This window comes from Neospora caninum, chromosome IX, assembly GCF_000208865.1.
Source record: "Neospora caninum Liverpool complete genome, chromosome IX".
Classification (NCBI taxonomy): Eukaryota; Apicomplexa; class Conoidasida; order Eucoccidiorida; family Sarcocystidae; genus Neospora; species Neospora caninum.
Window position 1 is genome coordinate 2,319,875 of NC_018390.1, and position 15,566 is coordinate 2,335,440.

Consider the following 15,566-nt stretch of genomic DNA (forward strand, 5'->3'; position numbering starts at 1 on the left):
AAAATGGAGGGAGAGAAGCGGTGACTCTAGTGCTACCATCGACACGAACGGCGACACACAACGGTTGTGTTCTTTTTCTTTTGTCCCCAGCTTTGTCTTTCTCTCCACCTCGTAGAACGGTTGCGCCGTATCTTTAGATCGGCGTGGACTGGATGTTTGGAAGAATTTTTATCGTCTTGCTTCGTCTGCTCGGTGCGTCGCTGGCTCGCCGACCTGTGTGCTCTCTCGAGCCCCCTTTGTGCCTTTCCTCTTTTTCTCCATCTTTTCTTCCAGTTCTCCCTTTTCCTTCCCCTTTTTCGTTGCTTTCCTTCTCTCTCTCCGCAGTCCGGTTTCTTGCCTCTCTTCCTGCTTCCTTCCTTCCACCTTTTCGAACGCACAGCTGGTCGCCTCATCGCCGTGCGCTCTTGTTCGCCCATCAACCGCCATTTCTTCTTCCTCTCCTCTCTCTTACCCCTAGCGATCTTCCCCCTCTCTCTGTTCTGCCTGGAGTTCCTCGTTTCTTCCGTCTTGCGTGCGATTCCCCCCCAACCCCCCCCCCCGCCGCTGTGTGTGCCTTGCCTCTTTCGCGGCCGCTCGCCTCTCCGTTCCCTGGCCCGCGGCTTCCTCTTTAGTTCTTCCGCTCGCAGCAGACGCGAACCGATATAGGGCGGCGAAGCCAAAGGGACAGAGGGGCGAACAGATGGTGGCGAGGGCCACAGACGGAGGAGACAATGCCGCCCAATCGGGCTCGGAGACACATCCAGTCGTGCGCCTCGGCTTTCGGCCTGATGGCAAGCGCCGCGTCAGCGTGGCGTCCGGGTCCGCCCCTCTCCCCACAGCAGGTGTACGTTTCTCTCTCCGTGTGTCCAGCCTCTTCCGTGCTTCTTTCCTTCCTGCCTCTCACCACTCTCTCAGAAGTATTTCCCTTCAATGTTTGCCTTCTCTGTCCCTTTTCTTCCCGTTCTTCTCTTCATGCTTTTTTCCATAGGTCCCTGTGCCTTTCGCCTTTCCCTCCTGCTGCCGCTTCCTTTCTCCTTTCTCCTCCCTATTTCGCTTTCGGCGTTTCGTCTTCTGCCCATCCTGTTCGTTTGCGCTCGGTTCGGTTCCTTCCCCGTTGCAGGAAGGCGCGTCAGGACGCGACAGTGCTCGAGGCGTGGGATCTCTCGGCGGCGCTGTCCTGGGGGTGAGGCAAGCGAAATCGAAATTTTCTCTCGAGCCTCATGTCCTGTTCCCTCTCTTCTCGGAGGTTCGGGCCGTGCCGGGTTCATCCGCGCTTTTGGCCAGTCACGGCAGCCCTTTCTTTACCATACGCTGACGTCAAACGTTTCTTACAGGTGGAACAACTCCTGGGAAGATTCCCGGTTTCGACTGCTCAGCGCTGCTTTCGACGCGGAGGCGGTCGGTATCGGGTGCCTCCATGCATGCCCACCGGCGCGTGATTTCCACGTCTTCAATTCTCGTGCTCTCCTGTGTCCTCGCATCTCGCCCTGGTGTCCCATCTTTTTTCGTCGGCAAACGCTGCAGGCCGCACCCGCCCTACCGCTTCGTGGCTGTGGCTCCCCTCTTCACTCGGTCCCGTTTCTTCCTGGCGCGCTCGCATCTTTCCTCGCTATGCCGTCTGCGCTCGTCCCTTCCTGTCTCGTCTCCACGTTTCTTCTTCCCCTTCGCCGTCTACCTGTGCTCGGTTTCAGGTGTCTCCGCCCGCCTGTCAGCGTCTCCTTGGCCCTTCGCCGCTGTGTTCTCTGCACCGTTCCATCGTCGTGTGCCGTTCCCTTCTGTCTTTGCCTTCGTCCGCGTCAGGGTTCCGCCTCGGCCGCTCTCTCCCGCCAGGCGTCGGGCTTAAATCTCTCCTCGTCCTCGCTTGCGTCGTATCCGTCTTCCGCGTTCCCGGCTCCGTTCCCGCTTTCCAATGCGCCGCGCTCGACCGCCTTCGCCCGGCCTCCCGCGCGCGCAGCGCCTGGCGCTGGGCGGGGCTTGGCGGGGCGCCTGCTGGTCCGCGCGTTCTTCGACGACATGAAGACCGTTAGCATGCAGCGCATAAATCAGAAAAACGCCTTTCAGGTGGATCTCATCGACCGCCTCGCCCTCGTCGTTCAACAACAGCTGGTCAAAACTGACCACGCAGCTCTCACGGTGGGAAGACGAAAGGAACAGGACACGCCAAACGGCATCTGAGGCGCCCGAAACAGCAAGACACTGGGGGAGGGGAGGGGCGCAGGGGGAAACGGGCGCTCGTTTTCACGGCTTGGGCGCGGGGTTTTCGACGACTGTCGATGTGCACACGGGGAGACGTTGGGAAAAGGCAGATGCCGTCGATCCTCGATGAACGCGGCTTCTTGGGCTCACTGTTTCTCCTTACCTTTGAGCAACACGACAAAGACAGATACGAACGGCGCGTCGGTGCTGTCTCCACTTTTTCTTTTGTTGGACTTTCCTCTGTCTCATCAGGACGGTAACGATGCACAGCAGCCGGCCCTGCTCGACGGCGCCTCCTCTCCAGATTTCCAGAGCAATTTAGACATGTCACGCACAGGAAGAGGTGAAGAAGGGGAAGAAGGCATTACATTCACGCACGTCTCCTCTGCTGTCGAAGGGGCGACGCGCGTGTACGGCTACCGCGTCGAGGCCGTCTACGATCAAACCTATCATGTGAGCATTTGTGAAGTATGCATCTTCTTGGGTCCGGCGGAATGAAGGGAGGCGTTCCAGGAGCTCGCAACGGCCTGGCCTGTCAAGGAACACGCTTCTCTATGGCTGCGTCATGCAAACATGCATATACATTCGTATGTACATGTGTATATAGATGTATACAGCCGTCACGGTGCATATATATATATATATATATATGCATAGATGCATATATTTCCACTGAACGATTCAGACACGTTCTGAGCCACCTCTCATATGCCTGTCCACTTCACCGCTCACTCGTCGCGTTCGTCCGTTCACTCTCCTCTTCCAGTTTCACGTCTTCTCCCTCCTGTTCTTCCTCGTGTTCTCCCTATGGCTTTCTTTATTTGGTGTCGTGATTGTTCTCTCTTGCTCCCGCTCCTCCGTTGTCGCTCGTATTCGACCTGTTTCCTTCTCTGGTGTGACCCCTTGTTCCCTCCTAGTCGCTCTATATTGCTGGCCCTCGTCGTTTCCTCTTTTCCGTGCGCTCCTATTCGCTATCGTAGGTTTTCGAGTATTCTCGCGCTCCCTCTGTGCCTGCGTCCGCTTGGTCCTCGCGTTTGCGCCTGATCTTCCAAGTTTTTTGCGCCTGATCGTCGCGTTGCGTTCAACGCGTGTCCCTTCGTTCGCGTTCCCAGGTGTTAAATTTGATGAGCGCGTCGCGCCAAGGCCAGGGAGGCGAAGACGAGGCTGATGGCGAGGCCGCGTCGCACCCGGCGCGCCGGGGCCGCCACCGCCCGCAGCTCCTCCTTTTCAAGAAGGGAGGAGCAAGCACCCTTGCCCCGGCATCCGAAATTACTGAGGCACAGATTGACAAGGATAGCTGTGTCGATCCCTATTTCTTGTAAGCTCCAATCGAACAAAACCGCAAAGGCTTTCAAGCAATACGCGCCAATACATACCCATACATACATACATACATACATATATATATATATATATATATATATATTTACAAATACTTCGAAGCATGCAGCGGATAGATGCCTCTGTTGCTCATGTCGATGTCTCTGGTTTAAGGGGCGCCTTAGTCTTGCTTCGTATCTGTCCTTGTGTCCGAAGACCAGTATTTGTACATATCTCTGTATAGAGAGATGTCAATATTCACAGACACATATATGTCAGGATACCGCTGTTGTCGAGTCGCGATCTCTCCATGCGTGTGCCCCTGAGCGCATGCGCCTTCGCGTGCATGTCCAATGTATGCCTTTCGGTTTTTTCAGGAAGATCTCGGGAATGTTTGACCAGGCAGGGGCGAAAGGACTTCTTTTGGCGAATCTAGAGGTCGACACGTCCCTGCGAATGAAGCTCGACGGTGAATGTCGAGCCTTCCCCACAGGCGTCTTGACACACGACGCGGACCGAGAGAAGGGCGAAGGCGCGAGAGAGGAGACACAAGAAGGCGAGACGCCGGAACGGACGATGAAGATCCCGGAACCGAGTGTCGACTGCGCCTTTCTAAAAGGTAAGATGAGGAACAGGCAACTCACCTTCAGCATTTCAGTTGCATGCAGGCTGTCGCGACCCAGCACGATCGGGTCTTCTCTCAGAAGCTCTTAAGAGATCGCAGGCGATTTCGAGGCCGCAGACACCTGCCGCGCCGCAGGTGCGTGTTTGGCCATCTTCCCGCTTGAGGGAAATCTCCGATCCCAGAAACGCACATAAGGGGTTTTGCCGTGGTTGGGTGTTTGCGTGTGCTTCTTTCGTGATTGTTTAAAGATGAGGAGAAACGTTCCGCCCCTCGGCTTCTTTGTCGACAGCCTTCGCGTCTTTGGTCGCCGTCTCACGCCTAACGCCTGTCGTTGGCGCTCGCGCTTCTTCCGCTTCCTTGGCGTTCGTCGAGAACTGCTCAGCAGCGTGTGTCCTTCCAGATCGTTCCAGGCGGTCGCCCTCCACTTTGGTTTCGTGTCCACGCGCGTGCGCGTCTCCGTGAGCCTTTTCCTCTTTATTCGGCGGCATGCTTTGTGTCTTGTCCCTCCTTGCAGATCTTCTCCTCGCCGGCGACACCCCCGCCTCCGTTCTCTCCCTGGACATCTGCGAGAAACCCATCGGGCACTTTCGCAGCCTTCTGCAGAGGTAGGTGAAAGCCTTCAGCTCCAAGTTTGCTCGCCCGACACGTGTCACGTCCTGTTTCTCGAGCTGGCCCTTCTTCGGTGGCGCTTTGTCTTGTTCCGGGGTTGGCTGTTCGTATGCGTTTCGCGTTTCCTTCCCTTTTGGGGGCATCATCGTGCTGTGCTCGTTTGCCCCCCTGTGCGCGAGTCTGTGCCCGGGTCGCCTCTTCGGGCCTGCCGCCGGTTTCCCCCGCCTCTTTCGTGGAGTGTCTCGTCTCTCCCCACTCTCTGTTTCTTGTCGACGGCTCGCCGTCTGCAGCCTGAGGCGCGGTCGCGACGCGAAGGCCGCCGGCGCTGTCTCGGAAGTGGAAGACGAGGCGAACGAGCTCGAAGCAGACGATGAAGTGAGAGACGAAAAACGCGGTTCTGTCACGCTTCTGTTTGTCTCCGTCACGTCCTGAAAACCGTTCCCCAACCTCCGTTTCCGACGGTCCGTTGCCATCGGATTCTTCTTGTGCGTGTTCGACCTTCATCTGCGCATTTTTTGCCCATTCCTACTCCGTCTCACGCGGGCGTCTCCAGCTCGTCGAGGCGTCGGCTCGCCTTGTCACTGGCGAAGAGAAAAAATCTGGCCTTTCCGCCGTTTCGTCCGTGCACGCACGGGACAGCCTGTGAAGTTGCTGCCGCATTGCTTCGCGTCCCTCAGGCTCTCGATATGGACATGGACGCGAAGCTGGGAGACAGTGTATTCCCAGACACTTCCCAGGACGAGGCGCACCTGCTGCGGGTCGGCGAGAGTTACATGAGCGACGACGCTGCTGCCTGCCTCGATGGTGCCGCGTCGGAGGCTCGAGAAGGCGAAACGCCGGAAGCGCCACAGGACGACGAGCTCTTCGGCGATGGCGGCATGGACTTTCTCTGCGATGGACCCGCTGGAGACCCTGAAGAAAGCAGAGACGAGGCGTGGGAGCGGCAGGGGAGAGACGGGCGAGTCAGGGACGGAGACGGTGGAGACGAAGAGAGCGAAAGGTTCATGTATGATGAGCAAACCGATGGTGCTGGCGGTAAGGAAACGGAGGGACAGACGGCGGAGTACCGCACGCCTTGTCGCGTCTAGTCGTTCGCGCCTCGCGTCCTTCCCCTGGCTTCTGCCTGTGAGTTCATCTCGTTTCCGAAGCGCGCCTCTCTCGCGGCACTCTGCCGGACGTTGGCGCTTCGCACCCTCTTCTCTCGTCCGATTCACTTTGTGTCCGTGCGACCGCGGGCCGTCTGCCTTGCGTTCTGTAGTCCCGTTTAGCTTGCTTCTTTAGGGGTCGGATTCGCTTCTGATTCCCTCGTCTTCCGCCGTACGTCGCTCCGCGTGTTTTGAGCACGCCGCTCCTTCACCGTGAGCCGCTCGCCCTCGACGGAGTGCCCGCATCTCATGATGGCAGTGTCGAACAACTGCGGATGTACTGTCGTCCGCTCTGTCTGTGCCGTGTCGTCCACACCCAGCAGAGTCGTTTGGGCGAGACAGGAGGCCTGTCTGCGCCGTCTCATGGTTCGGTTTGAAGCCTCATCTGTATCCCGGCGCCCCGCTGGCTGCTGTGTTGTCCTTATGCCTTCCTACGCTCGCCTTTCCACCTGCAGGAAGCAGCGGCGCGCACGCCAAGTCCTACTCGTTCGACCGCCTCGTCCCCGCCTTCTCGCAGTTCCTCGGAGTCCCGGGGGGGGGGCAAGGAGCCCAACTAGCGGCGAAACGGGCCTTCGGGCTCGTGCCGACCACGGCGAGACCACAGGGCAGCTCTCGCGCCGACGGGCCCCAGTCTCTGGGAGGCGAATCGGACGGCGGAGACCCCGGCTCGCAGCGAGGCGGAGGGGCCGAGTCCGCGTCGGCAGCCTCCGATACGTTTCCGCTCTTGGCGAGAGGCAGTGGCGCGGCGGTGCCGCGTGGGCCGGCTGTGGCCGCGCGTCTTACTGCGAAGGAGAGACAAATGAAGAAGCAGGAACAGTTCAGAGAAATGCTCAATCCGTTCCGCGTAGACATGACGAACTTGGACACCAAGAGTGCAGGCCTGCCGCTTGGCTCCAAGTTCCAGTGTTGTAAGTCGGAGAGAGAACACAGGGGAGACGGTTGAGACAAAAGTGAAGCGAGTGCGGGGTGGTGGACGCGAAGAAAGCCGGAGGCAGTGGGACCAATGGACCACACAGAACAGCGAGACGAAGAGAAACGAGAGACATGGAAGGGCTGAGGCAGACGCGAGCCGCACCCATACGCACTGCGAGGGCCTTCGTTTGCCGAGGATTTTTTCTCTTTGATCGTCGGATGTGCCGCATAGAGACGGCGGACGCTTCTGCACCACATCGTTTCGTAGCGTGTCCACTCCCTTTCCGTGGGAACCCGGCTGCAGGCAACGCTCTCGTCTTTGCGTGTTTCCTTTTCAGATGTTCCAAGACCCCAGGAGAATGTAACAGTTGCGGTGAGAAACTGAACCCACAGGGCCTCCTCTCGATCCTGAGCTTTTTCAGATTCGTTCGGTCCCGCTGTCTCTCTCCTTTCCTCTTGCCTCTCTCCGCATATATCTATCTATCTATACATATATATATATATATACATATATATTCGTATAGGCTTATGGATATAAAACTATAGACCGACGGAGGAATTGTCTGAGCTGCGTTCTTGTGCTTTGTCCTGTTGGTTTTAGTCGGATTTTACTTCTTCGCCATTTCTCCACTCGCCACATCTTCTTGTCTCTCTCGCGATGGTCCCCTTCAAAGAAATCCGTCTCCGCCGCCACACGGGCCCCTCGCTGAGCGACGGCTGGGCTCCAGGCGAGGGCGATACCCACAGTGGACAAGCTGGGAGACAGTTTGGGCGAGGAGACAGACGAGGATCCAACGGGCCTTGGGAAGCAACGTTCATCGACGCAGGAGATGACGCAGGTACTGTGCGAACGCGGGACGGAGCATCCACGCAAACAACCACTCTTCCGCAATCAACTCTCCACCCTTACCTTACTCTGCGTAGTCAACTATATATATATATATACAAACATCCGTACATAGAGGTCTGTGTATGCAGATATATATAATGTATACGTCTGCATGTTTCTCCATTGCTAAATATGTATATATATATTCATGAATATATGTGACGAATGTATATATATGCATATATGTAGTTGGTATATTGGTTCCTTGTGTCGGCAGGGTGTATGTGTGTAATGGGATTTGGCATGGGAAGCTCCCGGCTGTTGTATCTGTGTATGGGCCTTGCATACGCAAGCATCCACGTCTCTCTCGCTGCGTCAATGTGTCTTTAATTGTAGGCGTATATCTCACGAGTGCTTGGTTTTTTTGAAACTATCTCTTAAAGCGTGTGACTCGTAGGAAGATCGCGCATGTGCGTTCCCGTTGACACGGGCTTCGCTGCGTTTGCGTCTTCGCTTTCTTGTCCAGGACTCGGCGACGACAGTTTCTGGTCGGGCGCGGCCCATGGACCGCTGCTGAAGGAGCGAGCGCTCGAGGCAGCAGACGCGAAGGCTCAAACTCTGCTTGAGGGCGGAGGCGTCCTCGACAATGATTGGGCAGATACAGCGTGGGCTGGCGGCGAGAATGATCAGGCGTCTTGTAAGGCGAATCCAACACTTTGCCGAAACGGGGCTGTTGCGGGTTTCTGGCGTTCGCCCTACTGTGGAAAACAGCCAATCACTCTCCTGCGGATGTGTGTGGCGCTGAGTCTGTCTCAGCAGTTCCTGGAGAGGCTCTTTCCTCGTCTCGTTCTCGCCACACTCTCTGACGTCTCGTCTCTGTGGCATGTGAATGTCTCTGTTCTTTCGACAATTTGCGCTCCTCCTCTCTGTGTGTTTTTGTCGCTCTCCGTCTCTCGCGCGATCGCGCGCCTGCAGCGTACATTGCGCGCCTGTTCGAGCGCGGCGACGCGGCCAGCCGTGGGACTACGGGCCTGTCTCTTGGCGACATCGTGCTGCTGGAGGAACCTCAAAAGGCAAGCTCTCGGGCGAGGGCGGGGCCGTGGGGAGGGCTGTGAAAGAGCGGGCGTGCATGCGGGAAGTGTGCACGAAGCGGGGAAGCGGATGCGAGACGGAATATAAGCTACGAAAACGAGGTTCGAAGCCGCAGGAGCACGCAAGAACGGGGAGGATCGTTCGTGGGAGCCTCGCGCAGGGTGGAGGCGTGCTGTGTCTCGGATGTTTGCATGCGGTTTCCCAGGTTGGAGTTAGCGAACTGCGGCTGAGTATTCCGTCTCGGTACGTCGATGTGGCCGTGGTCAAGAAGGCACTGAAAACCGCCCTCGGCGTCCTACCAGACTCAGCCGATCGCGACGCAGAGAGCTCGGCCCGCAGCCGAAAGCGGAAGCGCGACGTGCTCACGACGCCCGGCGAGGAACAATCCGATGAAGAAGACGATGCCGACAGTTGCGTAGACGGTGGGGAATCGGGCGAATCGTGCAGAGAACTGGTAAGCACACTCAGAGCGTTTGGCGCCGCAAAAGGTGGACACCATCTGACAGCCGGAACAACGCTCACGCTCTCGCGTGTGTGTCTAGTAAGCCAGAAACCCCGTCGCGGGACCGGACACGTCGCTGGCTATACGACTCTCATGAGATTCGCTTTGGGTAGTCTCCTTCCTGATGCTACTCTGTACGGAACCATTCGCTCCGTCCATTTTTGGGGCCCAGACCCGCCGGTCCCTTACGCTCTGCGGCCTGGGAGGAGAGCGCCGAGGAGCCGGAGCCATCGCTGCCTTCGTGCTCGTCTGCTCTTCTCGCCTTTGCCCGTCAGGCGCTCTGGAGTCCCCACGGCCGCCGCGACGGTGTCGACTTCGAGGCTCTCTGTACAGAGGTAACCGCGCGCCGTCGACCAGAAGGGCGAGACGCAGCGGAGTCGTTAAGCGATCGGGGGCATGAGAAGTGTGGACGCGTCGCCGCTCCAGTCAGGCGACGCAGGCGTTCATGCAGAGCTACACTCGTGTGTACACATACGCATGCGTGGTTGCACTGATGCGCGTGTATAATCATGGATCTATCCTAGATAGGGACAAATATATTCACATGCATATATATATATATATATATATGCACGCATGTTTACAGTTATATATATATATATATATATATATATGCGCGAGGCACATGTAGGCCGTTTCACTTTTTCGTGGCTGTTTATTGTGTTGATACATTTCTTTCGAAGACCGGACACCCGTCTTCAGAATACTGGCACAGTAGCCAGGAGATACATCAAGTGGGGCGTTAACGCAGCGAACTAATGGTGTCTGTTTTTTGCATGTTTCCGTTTCGCGTTTGCTCAAGACGACGAAGAAGCTGCCGTGCGCTGAGAAGGCGAACTGCTCTCCGCAGATGTTGTTCGTCTGTCTCCTGTACACCTGCAACGAAGAAAGTAGGACAGACAACGGCGAGGGGGTGCACACGAAAAACGGCGACGGCACGGCTGCCAAAAGAAGCCGCGGGAGACAACGAAAGGCCTAGAGACGCACACAGAAGCGCGGGCCTGAGGACGGGAGACGACCGAACGAAGGGACAGACGAGCAGGCCGCTGAAAACGACTCGGTCACCGAGAGACAGAGGCTGATAGATGGAGACAGCGAGGCATAAATTGACGAGAGGAGCGTCATAGGAAGACGACAGAAATGCAGGCGGGTGGGAGTCAAGAGGGAAAGGCAGAAAAGCGCCACGTGCGGCGCACGTCTCCAAGTGTCGTTTTTACACGTGCTTATCCTGTCCTGTCCTGCTCTTTTCAGCACTCCACCTGGAACGGTCCCCTGACTTCTCGTCGTTTTCTGCCTTTGTGCATGCACCCACGGACTGGCACACGCGCGACGACGCAGAAGCTGTTCGCATTCTGGAAACTGTGAGAAATTACAGTCCTCTCGCGCTTCCGGCCCTCCCGGAGAAGAAGAAAAAAGAAACGCTCGGACTCGAGGGGCCAGCGGGCGAAGCACGAGGAGAGGCGGGAGGCGTTGAGGGAGAGGAAGGCTCGGGTGAGGGGGAACGTCTCGCCAGGAAGCGCAACTTGAACGAAGAGCGAAACGAGGGAGGAAACAAGAGGGGACAAGGAGACGACGAGGTGCGAAGCAAGAAGCGGAGAAACAAGAGACTAAGAAAGATAGACAGCGACGAGTCGTCAGACTGAAGCGATGAGGGGGAGGCAGCCGCGAGCAAGGACGGATACGAGAGTCATGACGCTATGCGAGATGCCGTCCAAACAGACATTTTTTTAGCCTCCGTTGCGCTGTGTTACCTCCGTCAATCCCATGCATTTGATGACACACACGTTTTGACAAAAACGCGCAGCTCTCAGTGGGATGGTCCCCTGTCAGGACGTTTCCCTCCCTGAGAGATGCCCTCAGGGATCTTGGCGTACCCGTGTATATATATATATATATATATATATATATATATGGGCGTGTGTGTATAATTACACGAGGGTGCGTATGTGTGTCGAGGATCGATAAGTGAAAGGTCATCGGCGTGCGTCCATCGCGAGATGGTTCCAGGTGCGTGTGCACACTTCCAGCAACGTATTGAGGAGCGTAAATATATCTTCGGTATCCACGTTGACATCCACTGCATCTGCTTGTCACAAGAAGAGAGGGAACTGGGTTCTGGAGTTAGGTCTAATGGCTTGGCTGTACACTTTTCTTTGACTTCATTTTGAGTTGGCCAGGAACGTTTTGATGCAGTTGCGAACCGACAGCTGACCCGCCGTGCGAAGGCGTAGCTTGTTCGCTCGTTTTTCGCCACAGCTTTTCCGTATCTCATGTGTATTTTCTTCGCTGTAGCTCCGCGTATTCATGGAACGCAGACAGGCTCGAGAGCCGCCATGCTTCTATCGTGGGCTTCTCAGGCGCGCTTATTGCTTTTGTCATGTGGGACGGCTGTGGTTTTGGCGGTTCGTTTCTTCCTTGTCGGTGCGTGAGTCTTTTTCTCGAGAGTGGCGTCAATGCTGCACAGACATTTGAGCTTCGTGGACTCTGCAATTTTCTATTCATGGTGGATTTCCACAAAAAAAGTAGGCGATCGGGAGATGTCGAGGCAAGGCCGGACGCCTTCTTGGCTGTACCCTTGACCGTCTAGCTCTCGGTGATGTGCTGCGCTTTTCCCATTTTTTCCGTGTCTTCCTGGCGACATGCGTTCGCTGGCAGATTTGGGTTTGGACCTCCGCCGCCTGAGCGTTTCGTTTTCTCTCGCTTTTTGTGTTCGGGCCCCTTCGCTTTTCTTTTTCCGCTGCCCCGGCTGTCTGCCTGCCTCAGTCCCTGCCCTAACACGACTCTGCACTCTCTCCCCCACCCAGTCCTCAGCAAACAAGCCTTTAGGTGTGTGATAGTGAGCAACCACCGCCGGCAGGGGGATCGCAGATGAACTGGTGAAATACGCTCACCGGACCGTCACGGGGGTGCAAAAGGACGGCTGCGAAGGACGAACCAGTGAGTGAAAATACACCCGATCAACAGAGGTATCGGAGCCTACGTTGCTCCGGTTCAGTGATCCCGCGTTTCTGACTTGCTTCTTCCGTACACCTCGGACACTTGCTTTCGGAACGGTGCCTTCTCTCTTCTGTCCACCTCTTTGTTGCCGACGCCATTCCTCGTTTGGAAGGGGCGACCATCGAGAAAGAACTGATGAATTCTGGAGGTTCTGGCCGCCGTTTTGCCTCTGTTGGGTGCCGCGCTAACAACGTCGTCAGCCTCTCCTCTTTGGGATTTGCGCTCACGAAAAGACGCACGACGGGTCCGAGAACGCGAGCTGAACCCACGCAGTTCAGTGGCGCGCACGCCTCCCACGAAACAAGAAAGCCAGCGTTGGAGTCTCGTACGTCGAGACACTTCTCCGCCGCGGCAAACCCGCGATGGAAAACTTCCACTGTTCCCACTTTCTGCCGCTGCCGGTCGGTCCGTTAGGAATCCTCACGCAAGGGACAGAGTTCGACCCAGCATAGGAAAGGCGATTTCGCAGGCCTGCTTGCGCAGTTTCTGTCGGACCCTGATACGGCGTCGGGACGGAACGTTGCGTGTCCTCGTTGGAAACAACAAAGGATTTCTCGGCTGTGGCAGCGAACCCCTGCAAGCGGGACAAGCATGCGCATGAAAACTGTCTCGCTTGGAGCGTATGCAGACGCCGCGAAGCGGCCCGAGCGCAGTGCTGGTCCACACCTCTCATTATCCATGAATGAAACGGTTTCCGCAACAAGCACACACCACGAAGCTGCTCGACCTCAGCGCGGCAAGAGCTAAACAAGTAGCCTGCAGAGGGTGACACGGATTGAACCCTTTCTGGTCTTGCTGCTTTCCCGCGGAAAGGACATGTATCTCTCACTTTGCCTTGCGTCCTCTGAGAGAGTCAAGCCGAAACGCCCTCACGCCAGCCTCGACTCGCCATCTCACGGAGTCGAATCCTTCTTCTGCGTCTGAGCACTCTGAACTGTTGCTTCTCCCGTCCGCTGGTATACAAACTGCTGCGACGTTGTCCCCCCCCAACAGGCAGCTCCATTGCTGGAACAGATGGTAAACGCTTGCTTCATCGCGTACCGGCAGACGCCAGAAATATAACGCCGTCGCTGCGTTATCGAGTTTGGAGGCTCAACACTACGAGGTCACCGGACGAACTCTAAAAACGTTTCGTGTACAGAGTGCGGTCTCCAGCTACTGGACAGCCTGTCTAGAGACTGGTACTGGGCAAAACGCTTCGTTAGTCTTCTGTTTCACCTCTGCAGAAATGGATTTCTCGACGCATCATGAAACAAGCTTTAAAGGTGCCAGCTTGCCGCCAGGTTCTTTAGAGCAGGCGCCCCAGGATCGAGCTCATTCGGGTACGGCCCACGAGTTGGATTCAGTCACATTGTGTTGATCACATCAGCGGTGCATTCCTCACTGTCCCCGGTGCCTTGCGATTTCCTCCGGCCACAACCAGTCTACCGTGTTCACGCCGTAGCGCTCCTCAGTGTATTTCCGTCTCCCTCGTGTCGTGCAGAGGAAACTACAGATTGCATTGATCCCTAGTGTCTGCGGACAGGCAAACACTCACGCTGTGTAAGAAACCCTGTTCATGGTACACCCGTAAACATCCCGAATCTGGCGTCGAGAAAGGAAGTTCAGTCTCAGTGTAGCACAAAACAGCAGGTAAGTTGCGTTCCCTGTTTCTACCCGCGCTGTGTGGCCTTTACGTGTCTCGGTGTCCTCGAGCTCCCGTTCCCGGCAATCTTCTCGCGACATCTGGGATTTTCCTTGAAGACCCCGTGCCATCGACAGCCAGTCTGCTTCACTCGTGTCTCAAACAGGCAAAGGGTGCAGCAGTGCGGAGACATGCCTCCGTCTTGGAAATGCCCAAGACGGCGCACATTACACAACAGAGGAGGAAGCACTTTTCGCTGCTTCTCCGCATCATCTTATATCTTACTACCGCATTGGCGCTATGCTTATACTAAACAACAGTGTTAATGAGTACAGCTTCCAAGCGAACATGGAGACCGGTAGGGTGTTGAAAGAGTTGCGCGGGGCGGACTTTCTGTCACTTTTCTCACTGCTTCCCAGGAACCATGGTCACCTCTTGTCACTGGGTTTGCGTAGTTAGGGACGGGGCAGTTTCCCCGATCTCCTCGACCCCTTGAAAAGAGACCGACTCCACCTTAAAGCCGCGTCGTGGGTTGTGGACTTGGCGTTCATCGAGCAGGAGATTTGAAGGACGCATCGTCGAGGCTCATTTGAGAGTATACATGCTTTTCCCGCCCGTTGCACCCTGCACACTTCGATGTATTCACTTCGTCTTCAGCGATGCTTCTTGCTTAGCTCTTTGCGAACAGCGCTCCGCAACGCTTTGCTGCAACACGGTCGGCAGTCGCTACCTCCCAGCATTCTTCCGCTTCCTTCATTCAATCTGCTCCGGCCTGCTTTGGGCCAATGGGGTACCGACCGGAAAGGCCACGAGCCCATTCCAGGCAGCAGCATGCAGGACTCTCTTCTCACGATCGCGATCCGCCGTTCGCTTGCAGGTCTGCTGGAGACAGCACGGAGACGGTGCGAGAGTCTCGACCGCGTCAAGTCGGCATCTGTTCGTTTCCACCTTTTGTCTTTGAACTTTTTCCTTCCAGTCTAGACGGTCCAGGGGGGAGAAGACGCATTGGTTGCCTTTTCGGCACCACAAATTGCAAGACATGCCAAGCGTCACATCGTTTCCGAACGCGCAGAGACTGCTGAAAATTCTGTCTCCCGCAGCCTGAACACTCGTGCAAGGCCGTATCGAAGTTTTGTCGCGTTTTCCAACTCTTGTCAGCGGCGTCCTCACAGGAAATCTTTGGGATCTTTTTCCACAAAAGAGTCCCATGCACGTCTCTTTGCTTTCCACATCTACACAAAATTGCGACTCCGACGTCAAACGCTCGCGGCGGTGTGTTCGCTCGCCATTTCAGGCTGCCGGTGTCTCTCCCTGTTTAATTCTCTTTTGTTTTAATTTTTGTCGCCTTTTCTTCTCTCTACGCACCTTCTCCGTGTAGGCAGACCTTCTTCTCTGTTGCGCTCTTTTCCGTCACCGAGGCCCCGTCTACTGGACTCCGCCTTCTCCTTTCTCTTCCATTCTTCTTTCGACTGTGCACGTTATCCCCGTCTCCCTCCCCTGTTCGTCCGCTCTCCCTGTCCCCGTCGTCTCGCTCGACGGCTGGTGTTTTTCTTTTTTCCCGCTGCAGCCTCCCGTGTTCTGCCGTCTTTTAGCAGGTTTTTCACCTTTTCGCCGCCTAAAAGCTTCCAGGCCTATGCAGAGAAACAGCAGAGACCGCGGTTTCTGTTTTTGTCTCTTCGGTCTGTTGGCCCGTTGGCCATATTGTATTAAAGAGCGGAGTGTAGATACACACCGCG

The 15,566-nt window shown here is 56.1% G+C and overlaps 1 protein-coding gene across 1 annotated transcript; it reads left to right on the forward strand.

The window, feature by feature from the left end:
• Window positions 1-679: 679 nt before the first annotated feature.
• On the forward strand, window positions 680-10,852 carry NCLIV_041320 (ccaat-box DNA binding protein subunit B, related; the record flags this gene model as incomplete). The annotated part of the gene is made up of 18 exons (XM_003881041.1): window positions 680-823; window positions 1,100-1,162; window positions 1,780-2,112; window positions 2,428-2,628; window positions 3,288-3,493; window positions 3,873-4,114; window positions 4,635-4,725; window positions 5,020-5,104; window positions 5,407-5,764; window positions 6,330-6,782; window positions 7,125-7,159; window positions 7,388-7,625; window positions 8,142-8,312; window positions 8,591-8,664; window positions 8,913-9,161; window positions 9,485-9,544; window positions 10,012-10,099; window positions 10,461-10,852. 18 exons carry the CDS (start codon window positions 680-682, stop codon window positions 10,850-10,852), a joined length of 3,483 nt encoding a protein of 1,160 aa, XP_003881090.1.
• Between the last annotated feature and the right edge of the window lie 4,714 nt (window positions 10,853-15,566).